We start from the raw sequence: 14,640 nt of genomic DNA, 5'->3' as shown, positions 1-14,640 counted from the left end.
GGATGGCATGCAGGAAGAGTGGCATATGCAGCCGGAGTAACTCATGGTAAACCTCGTCAGCTAGACCCCAAAATTGTCTACTGTGTGAACTTTATAATACTTCCTACGATGCCGTCAGCCCGTGTTCTAACGTCTCTTAGTGGTAATTGGTTCACGGAGCTGCGAATACTCCGAATACCCTCGCTAGCTTTGCATTAGCTACGTAATCAAGCCACGCAGTTGTACAAACTTGCATATGCGATCTCGATCTTACTGATTTCAGCAAGTTTATGCAATGAGAAGTGTTTCCATTTTCAATACTCCATTTCTCTGCAACTGTGAGGCTGGAGAAACATGGATGCCGAGCTCGCCGACTGCTTTCCAATGAGAATGCAAAACCAACAAATGGTGAACTTTTCTCCACCCCAATGAACTATTTCATGGCCAGATGACTCACATGCAGCTGCATACATTATATGCAAACGAGATTATGAATCTGCGGGCCGTCCTGGTCCGGATCCTCTTCCTTCCACCTCCTTCGGATATGGCCAGGGAACCTCAAAAGAGCAAATCAAGACCTATCACTCGTAAGTCGAGCCGGGATTTTGACACCATTATGTTCTCTAGCAATATTTTGGTAGGTTTCTAAACATGGAAGTGTACTCCGTGTTAGGATTCGTCAACAGCCTTTGCGTCATTGGAAGGGCGAAGTCTCGATTCAGGTCGATTTGAGACAGAGGCTTTCGATGTGCACTTTGGAATGCTTGTCATGATAAACCGTATGCCTAGAGAAATAACCCTTTCCTTCTCCATTCGTCCATTCGAGTTGAGATATGTTTATTGCCATATCCAAGAAAATGGCTTGATGTCGTGTAGTATTCTTCCAAATAAATAACATGAACTCTGTTTTGGCTGTTACCAGGCCTGAACCAACGCACCTATCCCTCGAGGTCAAACTTCATTCTTCAATAAACTCGCAAGATCTTTCTACTATCCAAGCACAGTCGAGAGGCACGAGCTGTTCGAGCTTCGTAGCTCAGAAATTGGCACCACTTCCTCCAAAACATCATCCTCGACCACTTCGTCATGCCAGACATACATTTCTCAACGTCTATCGAAGGCTTTTTAGTATTGTATTTGCTTTGAATATTGTTGGGATAGGAATACTGTTCTGGAGATATGAAGGAGAATACAATTCAGTGTTCTTGGGACATTTGGCAACAGCTGCATCAGCAAATATTATGGTCGCGCTGTTAGCAAGGCAGGATTATGTGGTAAATTCCATGTTCAAGTAAGTCTTCGCCGCGATGTACCATTGAAAGTATCTGACTTACTCATCAGAGTATGCTGGTCAGTTCCATTATCTGCACCACTTCGACTTCGCCGGATACTCACGAAAGTGTACGAATATGGTGGAGTACATAGCGGGGCTGCTGTGTCTTCAGTAGTATGGTTCGCGCTCTTTACTAGCTTCCTCACTTACCAATTCGTCAATCATGGCCATCCAAGAAGTCCGGCTGTCATGACAACGACTTACATCCTTCTGTTCCTACTCATTTGTATTGTTATCACAGCCTATCCTCGCTTCCGCTTCTCCTCACACAACACTTTCGAGAACTTCCACCGCTGGGGAGGCTGGTTCGCACTCGCCATATTCTGGGCAGAGCTTGTACTCTTCATCCAAGCCCAAACACACAACATTGGACCAGCACTCATCAAGCAACCTGCGTTTTACTTCCTTCTCATCTCATCTCTACATACCATCCTCCCTTGGCTTCGCCTTCATAAACTCCATATCATACCCGAGAAACTCTCCAACCATGCTATCCGCCTTCATTTCACCGAACCTGTCCCACTATTCGTCGGACTCCGCATCTCAGACGCGCCACTGAAAGAATGGCATTCATTCGCTTGCATTCCAGCTCGCTCAGGTCCAGGCGGCTCAGTCCTCATCTCCAACGCAGGCGACTGGACAAAAAAGACTATCCAGAATCCCAGACCATACTACTGGGTGAAAGGCATTCCTGTCACCGGTGTTCTATGCATGGCTCGCGTATTCCGTAAAGTCATAGTCGTGACAACAGGAAGTGGGATTGGTCCATGTCTCGCAGTGATCCAAGATATTCCTGTCCGGGGTACTAATTGTCGCGTTGTTTGGTCGACACCGAGTCCGTTGCAGACATATGGGAGCGAGATCTGTGATGCGGTGAAGGCTGTTGATAGGGAAGCGGTAATTATTGATAGTAGGAAAGATGGAAGACCGGATTTGACGTCTATTGCTTGGGACTTGTATTGTAGAGAGGAAGCAGAGGCGGTGTTTGTTATCAGTAATCCGAAGCTGACGAGGAAGGTTGTTTATGGTCTCGAAGCGAGAGGTGTTCCGGCGTTTGGGCCAATTTGGGATTCTTGAAGTTAATTAGCAAGGCAATCGATCCAGGTCTGAATTTGGCTAGTCCCCAAGAAGTTTTGGAAAAAATATTATTAGTAAATTTCTTAATTATTTTTAAGTGTTGGTCAGTGCTAATGAAATAAGTCCAAGGTTAAACCTAAGATGAGTACCGCTACCAGTCTTCTAGCTTAGTGGTAGCGAGACGGCATAGCTTGGACGGCTTATCAGTCTAGAAAGCAATTGACAATTTCTGTCATCACAAAAGTTAATGCAGGTTACTTCCAACTGTACACTTTTTACCACGCAAATTCCCTTGACTTTGAAGCGCTCTTAAGAACCAAACATTTCAAGAACTCAAGCGACGCGCTAAGCCAGTTTTGTCTTTCGAATCGGCCTCACCGCCCCAGCCACAGACACAACATCCATCATCCATCAATTGATCAGCACCGACCATCATGGAACTCAACCTCCCCCACCGCACTCTTACGAAACCCCCAAGTACAATACTTGACCTGAGTAACGAGCTCATAATTTTGGTCTTCGAGCAAGTACTGCTCTGGGATCTTGATCTTGACAGTGATCCTCTAAACGCCTGGCTATCAGCCCCGGATAAAGTCCTCCCAGTTCTTCGACTTGTGTGCAAGCGTTTCAACCGTCTAGCTACCCCCATCAGATATAGGCACCTGACGATACAGACGCACCACCAGATACGAGGGAGAAGGCCGCAATCCAGGAGAGTCAGGAAAGCTGTTGCCGAGGCCATCAAATGCTTCACAGAGCATGCTACCGTAGTTGACAAGATTAATTGGCATCATGTCGTCCGGAATCATGCTTCATTGCCACGATTGAAAACTATCAGGTACGAATCATTTCCTGTTTGAGCGGCTTTGGACTCGAACGTTAGTCACTGACATCACTAGTTGGAGATTTCATGCGCATGATGCGGGATGGCTATCGAGGAATTTTTATCCAATTCCTCCTTCAATATTGCGACCTGGAGTTAAAATATCGATAGATGGTACTGGATACTACCACGATTTCATCTCATTGATACCCCCTGAACACGTCTTTGCCTTGCATCTTGGGTATTGGCATCCGGCTCCCCCACATCAAATGAATGCAAATGACGCGTACGACTTGGAATACAATCCACGGTTCAAAAACTATATCCTGCAAGCCAAGAACCTCGAATGCCTCGATTATGACCTAGCGAAGGTACCGGAGTATTACGGAGGAGCTGCACCAGACTTTCCCGCGTTTCTGCCCGACGAGAGAATGCCCCGTTTCAAGAGACTTGTCCTGACTGGGTATCGATGGCTTTATACCAGGGAAGAGGTCAAGTCAAGCTGGGACTTCTCTAAACTGGAGGATTTAGACATCACAGGTTTGAACAATAATGCGTTTTTCAGAACTGTCGATGCGAAATGGTTTTCAAGTCTTTGCACATTGAAGTTGGGAACGTTCCTCTGCTGGTCTCCTGGTCAGCATGGTCGGTTGAAAAAACAAATACTTCTCCACACATTCCTCCGAAATATGCCGCAGCTGGAGCATTTAAGTATGAATACCTACACTGAAGATTTTCCTTTGGATGTCCTGATGGCAATGGAGAATCTGAGAAGCCTTGAGTTTACGGAGGACATTACCCTGGGCGGAAAAGCTTTATCTCCCCGACTGAATATGCAAGATTTGGAAGAATTGCTTCAGTATCTACCTCACTTGAAACGTTTGCACATTGATTTCGAAACTTGGTCAGGAGATGTGAGTTTCCTCATTCCGTTTATTGATCCAAGCTGACTTCGCAGTTCAAACGCATTTTGTTCGATATGATTTCACAGTTTCCGGCTTTGAGGTATATCGATATCAATAATCATGGCTATAATACAGACCCGTCAGATGACCTTGATAGTCTCGTGGGCCTGGAATCGGAGCCATCCGCTAAGCTGATCTCTCTTCACTACGGCCAATATGTAGATTCATTGGTGGATCCGTGGTACTATTGTGGCAATACGCGATGGGAGAGATACACGTCGACGCGATGGATTATCCCCGGCAATGCTCAGACTGTGCTGTGAAAGGCTTAATGCAAGCGACCTTTATATACAGAGGGACTCGCACCAACTTCCACTATGGGAACGAAAGACGACCGCACTAACTATGTACAAAATCAAGCATGGCTATTCCCAATATCCATGTCATATCTCATCATCACTCTTCTCTATGATCGTTAAATCATGCAGGAGTCTGAGCAGCAGGTACCGCTTCCCTTGCCTTCACCGGTGTTGGTGCAATCGTTGGCAATGCACCCAATGTAGCAATCAGAGCACTGTACGCAGGCTTGGTCTGATATTGAGCATTGAACAGCAGAGGATTATTCGAGGCTCTCCAACTATCAGGATCACGAACACCCCAGACCGTAACACCAACACAGTTCTTGATATCGACGCAAGCCTTGATAGTCTGGACGTACTCAGCGGGAGCGGCGCCGACGATGTCGATCTCAGTAAGTGCGCACTCAGGAGCTGCAGCGCAGAGAGCAGCGAATGATGCTGGGACATTCTTGGATTCGCCGGCCATGAGATGGGCTTGTGCTCCGATACCGTCGATGGGGACGCCTGCTGCGATCCATTTCTTGACGTATCTGATCATGCCTGTTGTTTTGGCATATGTTGCTCCCTTCTCGACGGTGCTATCGGCGAGTTAGTATTGGATTGCTTATGATGGGGAGTCGGCATACTTGTAGTCATTGATGTATAGCTTGCACGCAGGATCAGCTTTGCGGGCAGCCTCGAAAGCGATGCGGACGAAGTCCTCGCCGAGGACACTTGAGAAGACGGAATTTCGAAGGCCTCCTTGCTCGTCAAACATCTCATTCACGACATCCTAAGCCAATTAGCTACATCCTCATTTGGCGCAATCGACATCTCATCTCTGCTACTAAAAGAAAGAGTCCTGGAGTCTCAACATACCCACTGAAGGATCTTGCCCTTGTATCTTCCGATCTCTGTGGTGACGTGGTTCTCGATGACTGTTGTCAAGGTCGCTTTATCCCTGATATTGGACACCCAACCCGGCAACTGCGAGTGCCACACAGTGGTATGTCCACGAATAATCTTGTTATTGGTTACAGCGAAGTTGACCAACGTGTCAAGACCTCCAAAGTTAAAGTTTCCTCTTGAGCTCTCGACCGTGTCCCATTTGCCGCTACATAATCGCCAGTCAGATCAGCATCCGTTCTCTCTTAGATCGAATTGTATGTTGCGATCAAGACACGACTAACCTGTTCTCCGGAGTCAACTGTCCAAAGTCCGCCTTCAAAATCGCAGCATTCTGCGCATTGTTTATAAGTCCCGAGTCGGCACAGGTACCAAAATACAGCTTCCCAAGACCCTTGAAGATGGCGTCGATACTCTTCTCTGATCGGGCTTGGCGAGGCCCGAGGCTGTCATCGCTGCTGCGTCCAAGGAGTTCTTTCTCCCAGTCGATGTCTCGGATGGCTTGCAGGGGAGAGCAGAGTATGACCTGGCTGAAGAGGAGGGCGGAGATGATGGTGGTACGCATGTTGTTTGGAGTGTTTTTCAGAATTTTCTTGCGTTGCGAACACTCTTTGGTTTTCTTACCTGAAACAAAAAGGGGGAAATGAGATTCTGATGAGAAGAGGTGGCTTTAAAGGTGTATTGAAGCGTTCAGGCACATCCATTCATATCCATCTCTCCCTACCCACGCGGCATCGCCAAACCAAACAGGCTGATTTCACTTCCCTTTACATCCCAGATCATATCCTACGCTATGTAAATTTCTCATACTCATCGTCATTCGATCATGAGACCGGCAGCTCAGATGTTACGCTGACACGGGGCGGTTTCTCGTATCGAGTATAATACCAGCGTCGAACAATTGACGTTGATTGTTTATATTGCCGAACCTGGCGCAGAATAGGCGACAGCAGGATTTCTGTTTTTGGGATACTGGGGTCTTTTATGCTAATGTTGAATGTGGGAGCTGATTGGTGCGCGAGTGTCTTCTACTGGACGTTCTGGGTAGGGATATTTCCTGGGGATAGATTGGGGTGGTCGGCACTCAGTTCAGCCTTAAGTGGAATGCGGGGAAGTTGGAGGGCTGCAGGGCTATAGCGTGGCGTGGCATGGCGTCACGTGGAATATAGTGAAATTGTTCTGCGGTGTGTGGGATGCTAGTCCTGCTTTGAGGGTGGGTGATAAGAATATTCTGGAAGGGGGGTTTTGGCGTTGGTGTATGATTTCGAGGTGCTCAAGAGTACAGGAAGCCCGGACTTCAGCTGGCTGTATGTAGTTAAGCGAGTTCCCCAAGCACAGTTAAGCATATAGGAACGTAAAAAGTCATTCTCAATCAAGGAAATATGTTCTCAGCAACTTTCAAGTTCTTCGGGGCAGCGGATACAAAAACACCAAACGAGCTCAAATCACCAGCATAAGCAGTCACCTGCTCACCAGTCCGTAGTTCTTGGCACCTGACAACCGGGCCACGTTCTCCCGTGCCGGTACTTTATTAGAGCCTTTAAAGGTGACACGAGACGGTACCATTAGCCGTTTGGGTGCCGAAGGCTGAATGGGATTGCGTAGGTACTTATTTGGGAATTTATGTGGAACGGGGTTTCTTATGACGCGGAGGGGTACTCAGGCTGATTTCTCGGTGGTGAGATTCTAGTCGGCTCAATGTGGGTGGTAGCCCTGAGACATATCATAGTTCGGTGGTGTATAGTTCTCAGGTTCAGTTCAAACAACCAAAAGGCACTTCCACGGATTTCTGGACACTCCTGATGGGATGTTGGCTCCGGAACTGAGAGTCAACCAGTCATGTGACTTTTCCTGCACCTTTTGGATTGGGAAAGGACTACAGCGCTCGCTTTAATTAAACGATATAGCTCAGATTACTCGGGAAGCAGAGTCTAGAGTTTATTTTCTCATCTTGTACGTTCGAGCGGCATCGTCTTAGAAACGGTCAACTTGTAGCGCATTTGCTCCTTCCAAAGCCAGAGTTGCTGGGATTAAGATTCAATGTATATTTCCTCCACGGCATTTCACACTCTTTTGATAATTCCAGAGGTGTTTCTCCTAGAGCTGGACAATGTTCTTTCTATTTGGAAATCAAATACGCAAAATCTCTCTTCTTTCAAAGTCAACAAAGCCCAATGTTCGCTGCTAATTAAGCGAGAAAGCTCGAAGTCATGATGTCATGACGCTCGGATTAGTCAGAATGATTTTCTCTTGTCCTCGCATCCACAAAACATCTCAACCAATCCTTTGCCATTCAAGTAAACAAAAGCAACCATGAACTCTTTCTCTGTTCCCGCAGTCCGACTGAGCTGCGAACAGTGCAAGCGACGGAAGACAAAGTGCGATAAGTTGGTTCCATGCACTTCATGCAAGAATGCAGGGATCAAATGCAACACGGTTCAACGCCCAAGACGACCTCGTGGACGGACTGCTCAGCAAAAGGGTGGAGAGATTGACACCAGAGTTGCACGGCTTGAGGACCTTGTGAAGCAATTGAAGGTGCGAATAGCTGCATAATCCTTTTCCCGGTTGATTTGATCATTGACGGCCCATCACAGAGTCAGGTACAATCCAACGGCAAGGGGGGGAGCGAAGGAGGTCACGAGAACTCCAGTAGTCAATCGTCACAACGACCCTTACCTAAAGAACACAATGCACTCCAAAACTATGTTGCTCCGGATTTCTGGGAAGCTCTCTCTCAAGAGGTAAGAGTTGGACGCTCTGTGATTTGAGGTTCGGTCGCTCACTCTCATTGCAGGCGACTGGAATCCGAGAAATTCTGGAGGAAGCTGATCAAGAGGAGTCCCCGAGCGAAAATGCATCCAATTCGCCCATGTCTCCGTCGGAGCCAGCTTCTATCTCTGGGGCGCTCCTGTTCCACCACAGTGTCCCGAATCTAGCTGTTGATCTAACGCAAATCCTAACTAAGGAGATGAAAAGTATTCTTTTTTCAATCTACAAATCAAGAGTTGACTGTATTGTCAAAGTTCTCCACTGGCCCTCTGCAACGGCTGCGATCGAAAAGAAGGACTCAAGTCCTCAAGAGAGCTTGGAATCGGCCAGGGTGCAAGCATTAGAATCAGCGATATGTTACACCGCTTTGTGCACCATGACCGAGGACGAGTCAGAGGCTTCGCTCCATTGTAAGAAGGAGACACTGCGAGAGCAGCTTCGTTTCGCATCTGAAGTTTCTGTTTCGAAATCTAGGCTTTTAGAACAGCCAGACTTGACACTTTTGCAAGCATTTCTCATATACCTGGTCAGTTACAAATCGAACAGCAGACTTCAAAGCTCACGGAATTTCAGCTTGGCCTCCGTTGCTCTACAACACATGCATCGGCATGGACATTACTTTCACTTGCTGTGCGGATTGGGGGTGCTTTGAGCCTTGGGTCAGAAGACCCAAGTAAGTATTCAATCTTTGACTTGGAAATCCGACGAAGGGTGTGGTCATCCATTGGCTTGCTTGATGCACAGTTAGCCCTCGACAGAGGAGCTCCAGCTCTGTTATCAAGTGAAGAGCTTCAGAAGACACCGCTTAATGTCAACGACTCGGATCTATTTCCAGGATGTCCCACTCCCCCGACGTCCACTGATTTTACCGACATGTCTTTTGCATCGATGACCCATCGTGCATCACTCTGCCAGAAAGCAGTGGAGGAGATTCCTCCTGACACTGATGATACTTGGAATATGTGGAAAGAGAAGCTCGCTGCAATTGAAAAGTTCGAAGCATATACCATGCTACACTTTTCTGGAATTGATGCTTGGTCACCGCCACTTCAAAAGTTTGCTCAAGCGGTGGGAGGAGGTTCATTAGCGAATATCAAGCTTATGGCCAGACGACCTCCGTATCGGAACCGGCAAACGAAGATCCCTCCATGGGATGATTACGATGTCATGAAATCGACAACTTGGATTCTAGAGCGGTCGCTAATCAAGCAAGAGAACTCTGAATTCAATCCGTGGGGGTGGTTTACATGGGTGAAATGGTATGCTCTGGCTGTGCTTCTCGCCGAGTTGTGCGGACCGGTGGGAGGTACTGATGCTGACCACTCCTATGAAGTGGCTCAGAAGACCTTCGTTGAGTATTCCCAGGTAATCGCCGACAGCCAATCTGGTATGCTGTGGAGACCAATTGTCAAATTGATGCGTCGAGTGCATAAACTGAGGGGCGCCGCAATGGCAGGGATAACGGATCTGCTTTCTTCGCCTTCGGCTGGCCTGCAGCAGGCGACCATGAGCGATTCAGGTGTCGATCGTCTCACTTTCTCAGAACTTGACATCAATCCGCAACCTGGAGCCCAAGGTCCTGGGATGTCGCTCGATCCCTACGTTTTAGATCCTGGCATGGCACAAAATGGCGACCCTACGCACAATTTGATGAGTTTTGAGAGTGGCTCAGCACTTGGAATGACCACTGTCCCTGGTGATGAGCTTTCATGGGCCCATTGGGACAACTTCCTTCAAGACATGAACAACTCGGCCAATTTCGATTGGGGAATGGATTGGCAAAACAGTCTTTTAATACAACCATAATCATAGATCTGAATCCAACGACCATGTTCAGCATACAACACATGTTGCTCCAGGAGATAATCTCTCGATGATATCGCACAACTCGACCCAAAGCCTCTTCTGGATACGGTCGCCTTCCCTGCTCCTCACGAAAGACGACTCAGTCTTGACGAGACACTCACTCAAGTACTGCCCATGAGTCTCATCACCGGCGGTCACACCATGCACCAGCGTTCGACTTCCTGCCTCCGCAGTCCTTCCAATCATAGCGAAGATAACCCCTATGATCCTCCCTTTATCATAATATCTGGACAGCTCTGTGGCACACCACCCGGGCTTGACGCAATTGACCACGACTGGGCTCACACCTTTCGATCCCTCACCCAATCTCTTCGCAATCTCTTTCTCGCACATCTGCACCATCAGCTTACTCAACTCATACCTCCCCATCATATCCGCGCTCTTCTCCTCGCTCAGAATTTCGAATACGCTCCGCCCATCCTCAACATTCAGCTGCCCACTAGGAGCAAAAACATGCTGCATCGAGCCCACAATCACGAGATTTGTATGCGCCCCACTTACCCTGGCTGTGTCTTTCAACTTTGGCAAAGCGAGTACGGACAGCATGATTGTCGAGATGACATTCACGGTTAACGAATTTTCGTAGCCTTCTGTGCGCTCAAACGTCACGGTCTCGAGTCCAGCATTGGCGATGAATCCATGTAATCGATCCAGGGTCTTCAGGCGCTCTACGAATGCTAGAACAGACTTGAAGCTACTCTGATTGACTTCCCAGACTTCGATTGCTGTCTTGGACGATTGGTGCATATTTAGGATGGACTTTCTCGCTGCTTCGCCTTTCTCGATGCTACGACAAGCGAGGATGACTTTGGAGGCTTTGAGATTGGTGCTGAGAGCGGTGTCAGCAGATATTAGGGTAGGCATGCATGGGCAACTTACAGGTGTTTTGCACATTCGAGACCGAGACCTGTGTTTCCTCCTGTGATGATGTATGTTTTATTCGAGAGGTCGACATCTGGCAGGAATGGCGTACCAAAGATCTGGCCACCGAGATATTGACGAATTTCTGCGACGGAAGGCATCGGAAGTTCTTAGCGGGGAAAGTCTCGATATGAGTGTTGAAATAATTTAGAACTGCAACGTCCTTGGTGTCTCAAAGTTGAAGGTGAGGCTGAAGACAGGACTGAAAACGCTTGTTGACTTAGGCCGCAATGACTGGTCAGATGCTCTGGAAAGTCTCGGCGACTTTCACAGCCTTTATACCCAGGAATCCGGTCGAATTCATTTCACATATCCACTCTAACATTTTTTCCCTCTCTTTCGAACCGCGATATCTCCACAACCATGACGATCCCAGTGTATTTACGATGGTCAAAAGCCGAATCACTGGCCGGGGCCGGGACCATAGACACCTCGCTTAGCTAGTCTGCCAAGAGAAATCTCCAGAAACCGCAAAGGCCGGCTTTAGATTCTGTGACGACTTTGAATGACCCGCAACCTGGTAAACGGGACTGGATCGGAGTCCGATGCTTTGAAGCTTTTGATTAGCTCGTTGGCTTTTGGAGATGCGGTTTGCAGGTTCCCATGTGATAGGGGCGCTGACATCAATGTTTTGATGACGCCAAGGCTAGAGATGCGTTGATATATGACCGTGCAACAACATCTGCCTCAAGTATTTATACAAACTAAACTTACACAACGGAATACAAACTCATCTCACCTTTCTAAAATCCAAACATCATCTAAGAGCAATTTTTGCCAATATGTCGTCCCTAATAACACTTATCAAAGTCCTCAGCATCTCAACCTCCCTCATCGCATCAGGAGGAATCTTAAGTCTCGTAAGTTTCTTCAACTTAGACCTCTCATTCCGATATATTTCTACAATTTAAACACTCACTGAAAGCTCCAGTCACTCTTCGATATCCCACTTCTGAAATCCCAACCAGCAACCCGCTCCCTCCCACAAATCCGCTGGCTCTTCTCCCGCGGCTCTCACATCTTCCCCACCGCCGCCATCCTCTCCAGCACAGGCTTCATATACCTCTCCATCACCTCCCTCTCACCATCTGAATCATTCCTCGATGTCATTTCAAACATAGCAGGGAATTCACCAACAGTGAATGGATATCTTCTTGCTGGGGTGTTGAGCGCTGCTATTGGGCCGTTTACGCAGTTTGCTATGATACCGACGAATTTTGAACTGATTGAAAGGAATGAGGAGTTGGGTGGGGCGAGGAGTGAGGAGAGTGCGAAGAAGGCGGAGGGGAAGGGAAAGGTGGGAGGGAAGACTGCGAGGGAGAGTGTGGATGGGGAGAGGGATCTTAATCAGTTTGGGGATTTGAGTGGGCCGCAGGAGAAGACGGAGAGGGAGGGGAACGAGGAGGATGATAGGGCTGTGGAGGAGTTGCTGGAGAGGTTTAAGTGGTTGAATTTGGTGAGGTCGGTGTTGATTGGGTGCGGAGGGGTGGTGGGGTTGCTTACTGCTATTGTGTGAAGGGGTAAAGGAATTTTGAAAAGGGTAATATTGAAGAACGATAGTTATGTGATGAATAGTGTTGCTTCTACAAGATTTCCGACGAAACATTTTGGAGATCTAAAACCTTAAGCACCAAGTCCCTTCCCACCACACAGCGGCAAAACCTGCATCCAACCCGTCATCAACGCCTTCTTCTGCAAAATCTCTTCCTTGTGCTCCTCCAGCTCTTCCACATCCCAATTCACACATACCATACTCCCCTTCAGGAAATCCGCTCTCGGCTGCACGAGATACAATGCCTGCATGCCCGTGAGATCAGCGTGGTCTTTGGCGAATGGGCGGAATGCTTCTTGTTGCATGGCTGTAGGGACTATGCCTGGCATGGTGGTGAAAACTCGGAGGTTGGGGAGTTCTGGGGATGGGGTTAGTGTTGATTTTAATGTATGAGGAGAAAGGGAAGAGCGAGTGAAATGGAGGCTTACCAATTTGAAGATGCTCGGTGAAGCGCTGTTGGGCTAGTTTGCTGATGTTGTAGGCGGATCCGGCTGCAGTGGTGAAACCTGCTCGGCCGGAACAGACGTTGATGACTGTTGCAGTTGATTCTTTGGGATTTGGTTGATAGTTGATGAAGTGGTGCGTCATGCTGTAGACGCCTTTGAGGTTGATTTCCTATTTACGATTAGTGAGGACAAAGATGACTTCTCGTTTCGCCGCCGTTGAAAAATTGAGTATGGGGAAGGAGAATTAACAGAGGATAGGGAAAGACATACCATGGTCTTCCACCACTTATCAACAGACGTATCAACAATCTCACTATCCTCCAAAATCGCAGCATTATTCAGCAAAACATCAGCTGCCCGCCCAAACGTCTTCTGAATCTCCACAAACAAATTCTTCACATCCTCCTCATCAGAAACATCAGTCTTGACAGCAAGCACCTTCGTTGACGGACTGATGATTTTCAACTCCTCGGCAAGCTTGTTGAGCGCGTCGAGGTTGCGAGCTGCAATCGCAATGCCTTTTGCTTCTGCTCGAGCCCAGACTTTGGCTGCTGCCTGGAGTCGCGTTAGGTTAGGTACAGTTTTCAAATGGGGATGGAGGTGAGAGGTGAGATGGGATGGGATGAGTTTACTTCTCCGAGACCGAGGCTGGCTCCTGTGATGATTATTATGCGGTCTTTTTGAGAGTTTGAGGGATTGGTGGGGAGGATGAAGGGGTAGGGGGGTCGATGGAGGGTTTTGGTTGGAGGAAGGGGAGGCTCCATGCGTTAGGGTCGATTGCTTCGCTCATTGTTCAGGGTTGAATAGTACTGATTTGTGATGTGTGTGAGTGAGACGAAGAAATTCCTGATGAACAGATGGAAGATTTCGGAACTTGGGGTAAAAATGTTAGAAGGCAGATGATGGTTTGATGAGATCCTGAGGATAACGAGGTGAGAACTGAGAGAAGTAGCAGGTATACTCTTATATAGTCTTTTCGCCCAATTTCCAACAATATGAATCTAATAGTTCATGTTCCTTTGTTCGCTTGTGCATCATACACTGTGCCTCAACCATACCGCACCTAGACAAAATCTTTGAAATCACGATGTATCGTCATTCTGCAACCGCCCAAGAGATCCAAACCATGAACTTCATCATGCAACCTCCCCCCTTACAATCCATTTCCAGCAAGGAAGTCTCCCTCCAACACCACTCAACCCCCAGACCTCGTCTGCATCCCAGCTCAATCATTACAAATGCCCACAGACCTACCCAATTCATTCTCAAAGGGCGTAGATAAATTCCCCCAAAATGTCTAAGATGTAGAATCGGCTGAGGATGCAGGGGTTAATCACTCGGAATGATTTTCTATCATTCCGATTTTTCGATGGTGAAGAAATAAGTGGGTACTGTTGTCCATGAAGCGAGAAGGTTTGTCATCCGGTTCGGATATATCGTCTTGCCGGATATACATACCTTGGTAGATGCTTCTGGGCGGTGTGCTTTGAGAGGGATGTCTTCTCGTGTGGGGTATAGATAGGTTGAGAATACGAATGAATTATTATCGTGTACTATAGGGAGGAGCTTCATGTAGTATGAAAGTCTTAATTTATTAAGGTATTCTAGAGCTCCCCTATAAGAGGAAGCTCTAGGAGTTCTAGTTATATAAGCAGCCTCTAGTTAGCTAGAGCGCCTTAGGGAGTGCCTTAGGTGCGTTAAGTACACGACACACCCCCTTGC

At 47.7% G+C, this 14,640-nt stretch overlaps 7 protein-coding genes across 7 annotated transcripts; 4 read left to right on the top strand and 3 right to left on the bottom strand.

Moving 5' to 3' along the window:
* Nucleotides 1–638: 638 nt before the first annotated feature.
* Nucleotides 639–2,456, top strand: ONS95_002809 (uncharacterized protein). Its single transcript, XM_058496088.1, has 2 exons — nt 639–1,270; nt 1,321–2,456. The coding sequence occupies exons 1-2, from the start codon at nt 876–878 to the stop codon at nt 2,387–2,389; spliced, it is 1,464 nt and encodes a 487-aa protein (XP_058354818.1). The 5' UTR covers nt 639–875; the 3' UTR covers nt 2,390–2,456.
* Nucleotides 2,457–2,823: 367 nt separating this feature from the next.
* On the top strand, nt 2,824–4,440 carry ONS95_002808 (uncharacterized protein; the record flags this gene model as incomplete). Its single annotated transcript, XM_058496087.1, has 3 exons — nt 2,824–3,227; nt 3,289–4,126; nt 4,171–4,440. The coding sequence occupies 3 exons, from the start codon at nt 2,824–2,826 to the stop codon at nt 4,438–4,440; spliced, it is 1,512 nt and encodes a 503-aa protein (XP_058354817.1).
* A 157-nt stretch (nt 4,441–4,597) lies between these two features.
* On the bottom strand, nt 4,598–5,926 carry ONS95_002807 (uncharacterized protein; the record flags this gene model as incomplete). Its single annotated transcript, XM_058496086.1, has 4 exons — nt 4,598–5,054; nt 5,103–5,248; nt 5,335–5,569; nt 5,646–5,926. The coding sequence occupies 4 exons, from the start codon at nt 5,924–5,926 to the stop codon at nt 4,598–4,600; spliced, it is 1,119 nt and encodes a 372-aa protein (XP_058354816.1).
* A 1,748-nt stretch (nt 5,927–7,674) lies between these two features.
* ONS95_002806 (uncharacterized protein) lies at nt 7,675–9,939 on the top strand (the record flags this gene model as incomplete). Its single annotated transcript, XM_058496085.1, has 4 exons — nt 7,675–7,899; nt 7,959–8,105; nt 8,159–8,659; nt 8,707–9,939. The coding sequence occupies 4 exons, from the start codon at nt 7,675–7,677 to the stop codon at nt 9,937–9,939; spliced, it is 2,106 nt and encodes a 701-aa protein (XP_058354815.1).
* A 27-nt stretch (nt 9,940–9,966) lies between these two features.
* Nucleotides 9,967–11,021, bottom strand: ONS95_002805 (uncharacterized protein; the record flags this gene model as incomplete). The annotated part of the gene is made up of 2 exons (XM_058496084.1): nt 9,967–10,828; nt 10,879–11,021. 2 exons carry the CDS (start codon nt 11,019–11,021, stop codon nt 9,967–9,969), a joined length of 1,005 nt encoding a protein of 334 aa, XP_058354814.1.
* Nucleotides 11,022–11,702: 681 nt separating this feature from the next.
* Nucleotides 11,703–12,436, top strand: ONS95_002804 (uncharacterized protein; the record flags this gene model as incomplete). The annotated part of the gene is made up of 2 exons (XM_058496083.1): nt 11,703–11,780; nt 11,852–12,436. The coding sequence occupies 2 exons, from the start codon at nt 11,703–11,705 to the stop codon at nt 12,434–12,436; spliced, it is 663 nt and encodes a 220-aa protein (XP_058354813.1).
* A 107-nt stretch (nt 12,437–12,543) lies between these two features.
* Nucleotides 12,544–13,796, bottom strand: ONS95_002803 (uncharacterized protein; the record flags this gene model as incomplete). Its single annotated transcript, XM_058496082.1, has 4 exons — nt 13,551–13,796; nt 13,189–13,473; nt 12,901–13,087; nt 12,544–12,830 (listed from the first exon to the last, which is right to left on the bottom strand). Exons 1-4 carry the CDS (start codon nt 13,680–13,682, stop codon nt 12,544–12,546), a joined length of 891 nt encoding a protein of 296 aa, XP_058354812.1. The 5' UTR covers nt 13,683–13,796.
* Between the last annotated feature and the right edge of the window lie 844 nt (nt 13,797–14,640).

Source organism: Cadophora gregata, assembly GCF_030347475.1.
Source record: "Cadophora gregata isolate MNR1 chromosome Unknown scaffold_11, whole genome shotgun sequence".
Lineage (NCBI taxonomy): Eukaryota > Fungi > Ascomycota > Leotiomycetes > Helotiales > Ploettnerulaceae > Cadophora > Cadophora gregata.
Note: the sequence above shows the minus strand (reverse complement) of the source record. Positions and strands in the feature narration are given on the sequence as shown.

Bases quoted from the DNA above. Each gene is read 5' to 3' on its own strand.
- ONS95_002809 (XM_058496088.1), top strand. From the start codon at position 876: ATGAACTCTGTTTTGGCTGTTACCAGGCCTGAACCAACGCACCTATCC. The intron at 1,271-1,320 runs GTAAGTCTTCGC...CTTACTCATCAG, and splicing joins GTGGTAAATTCCATGTTCAA to AGTATGCTGGTCAGTTCCAT.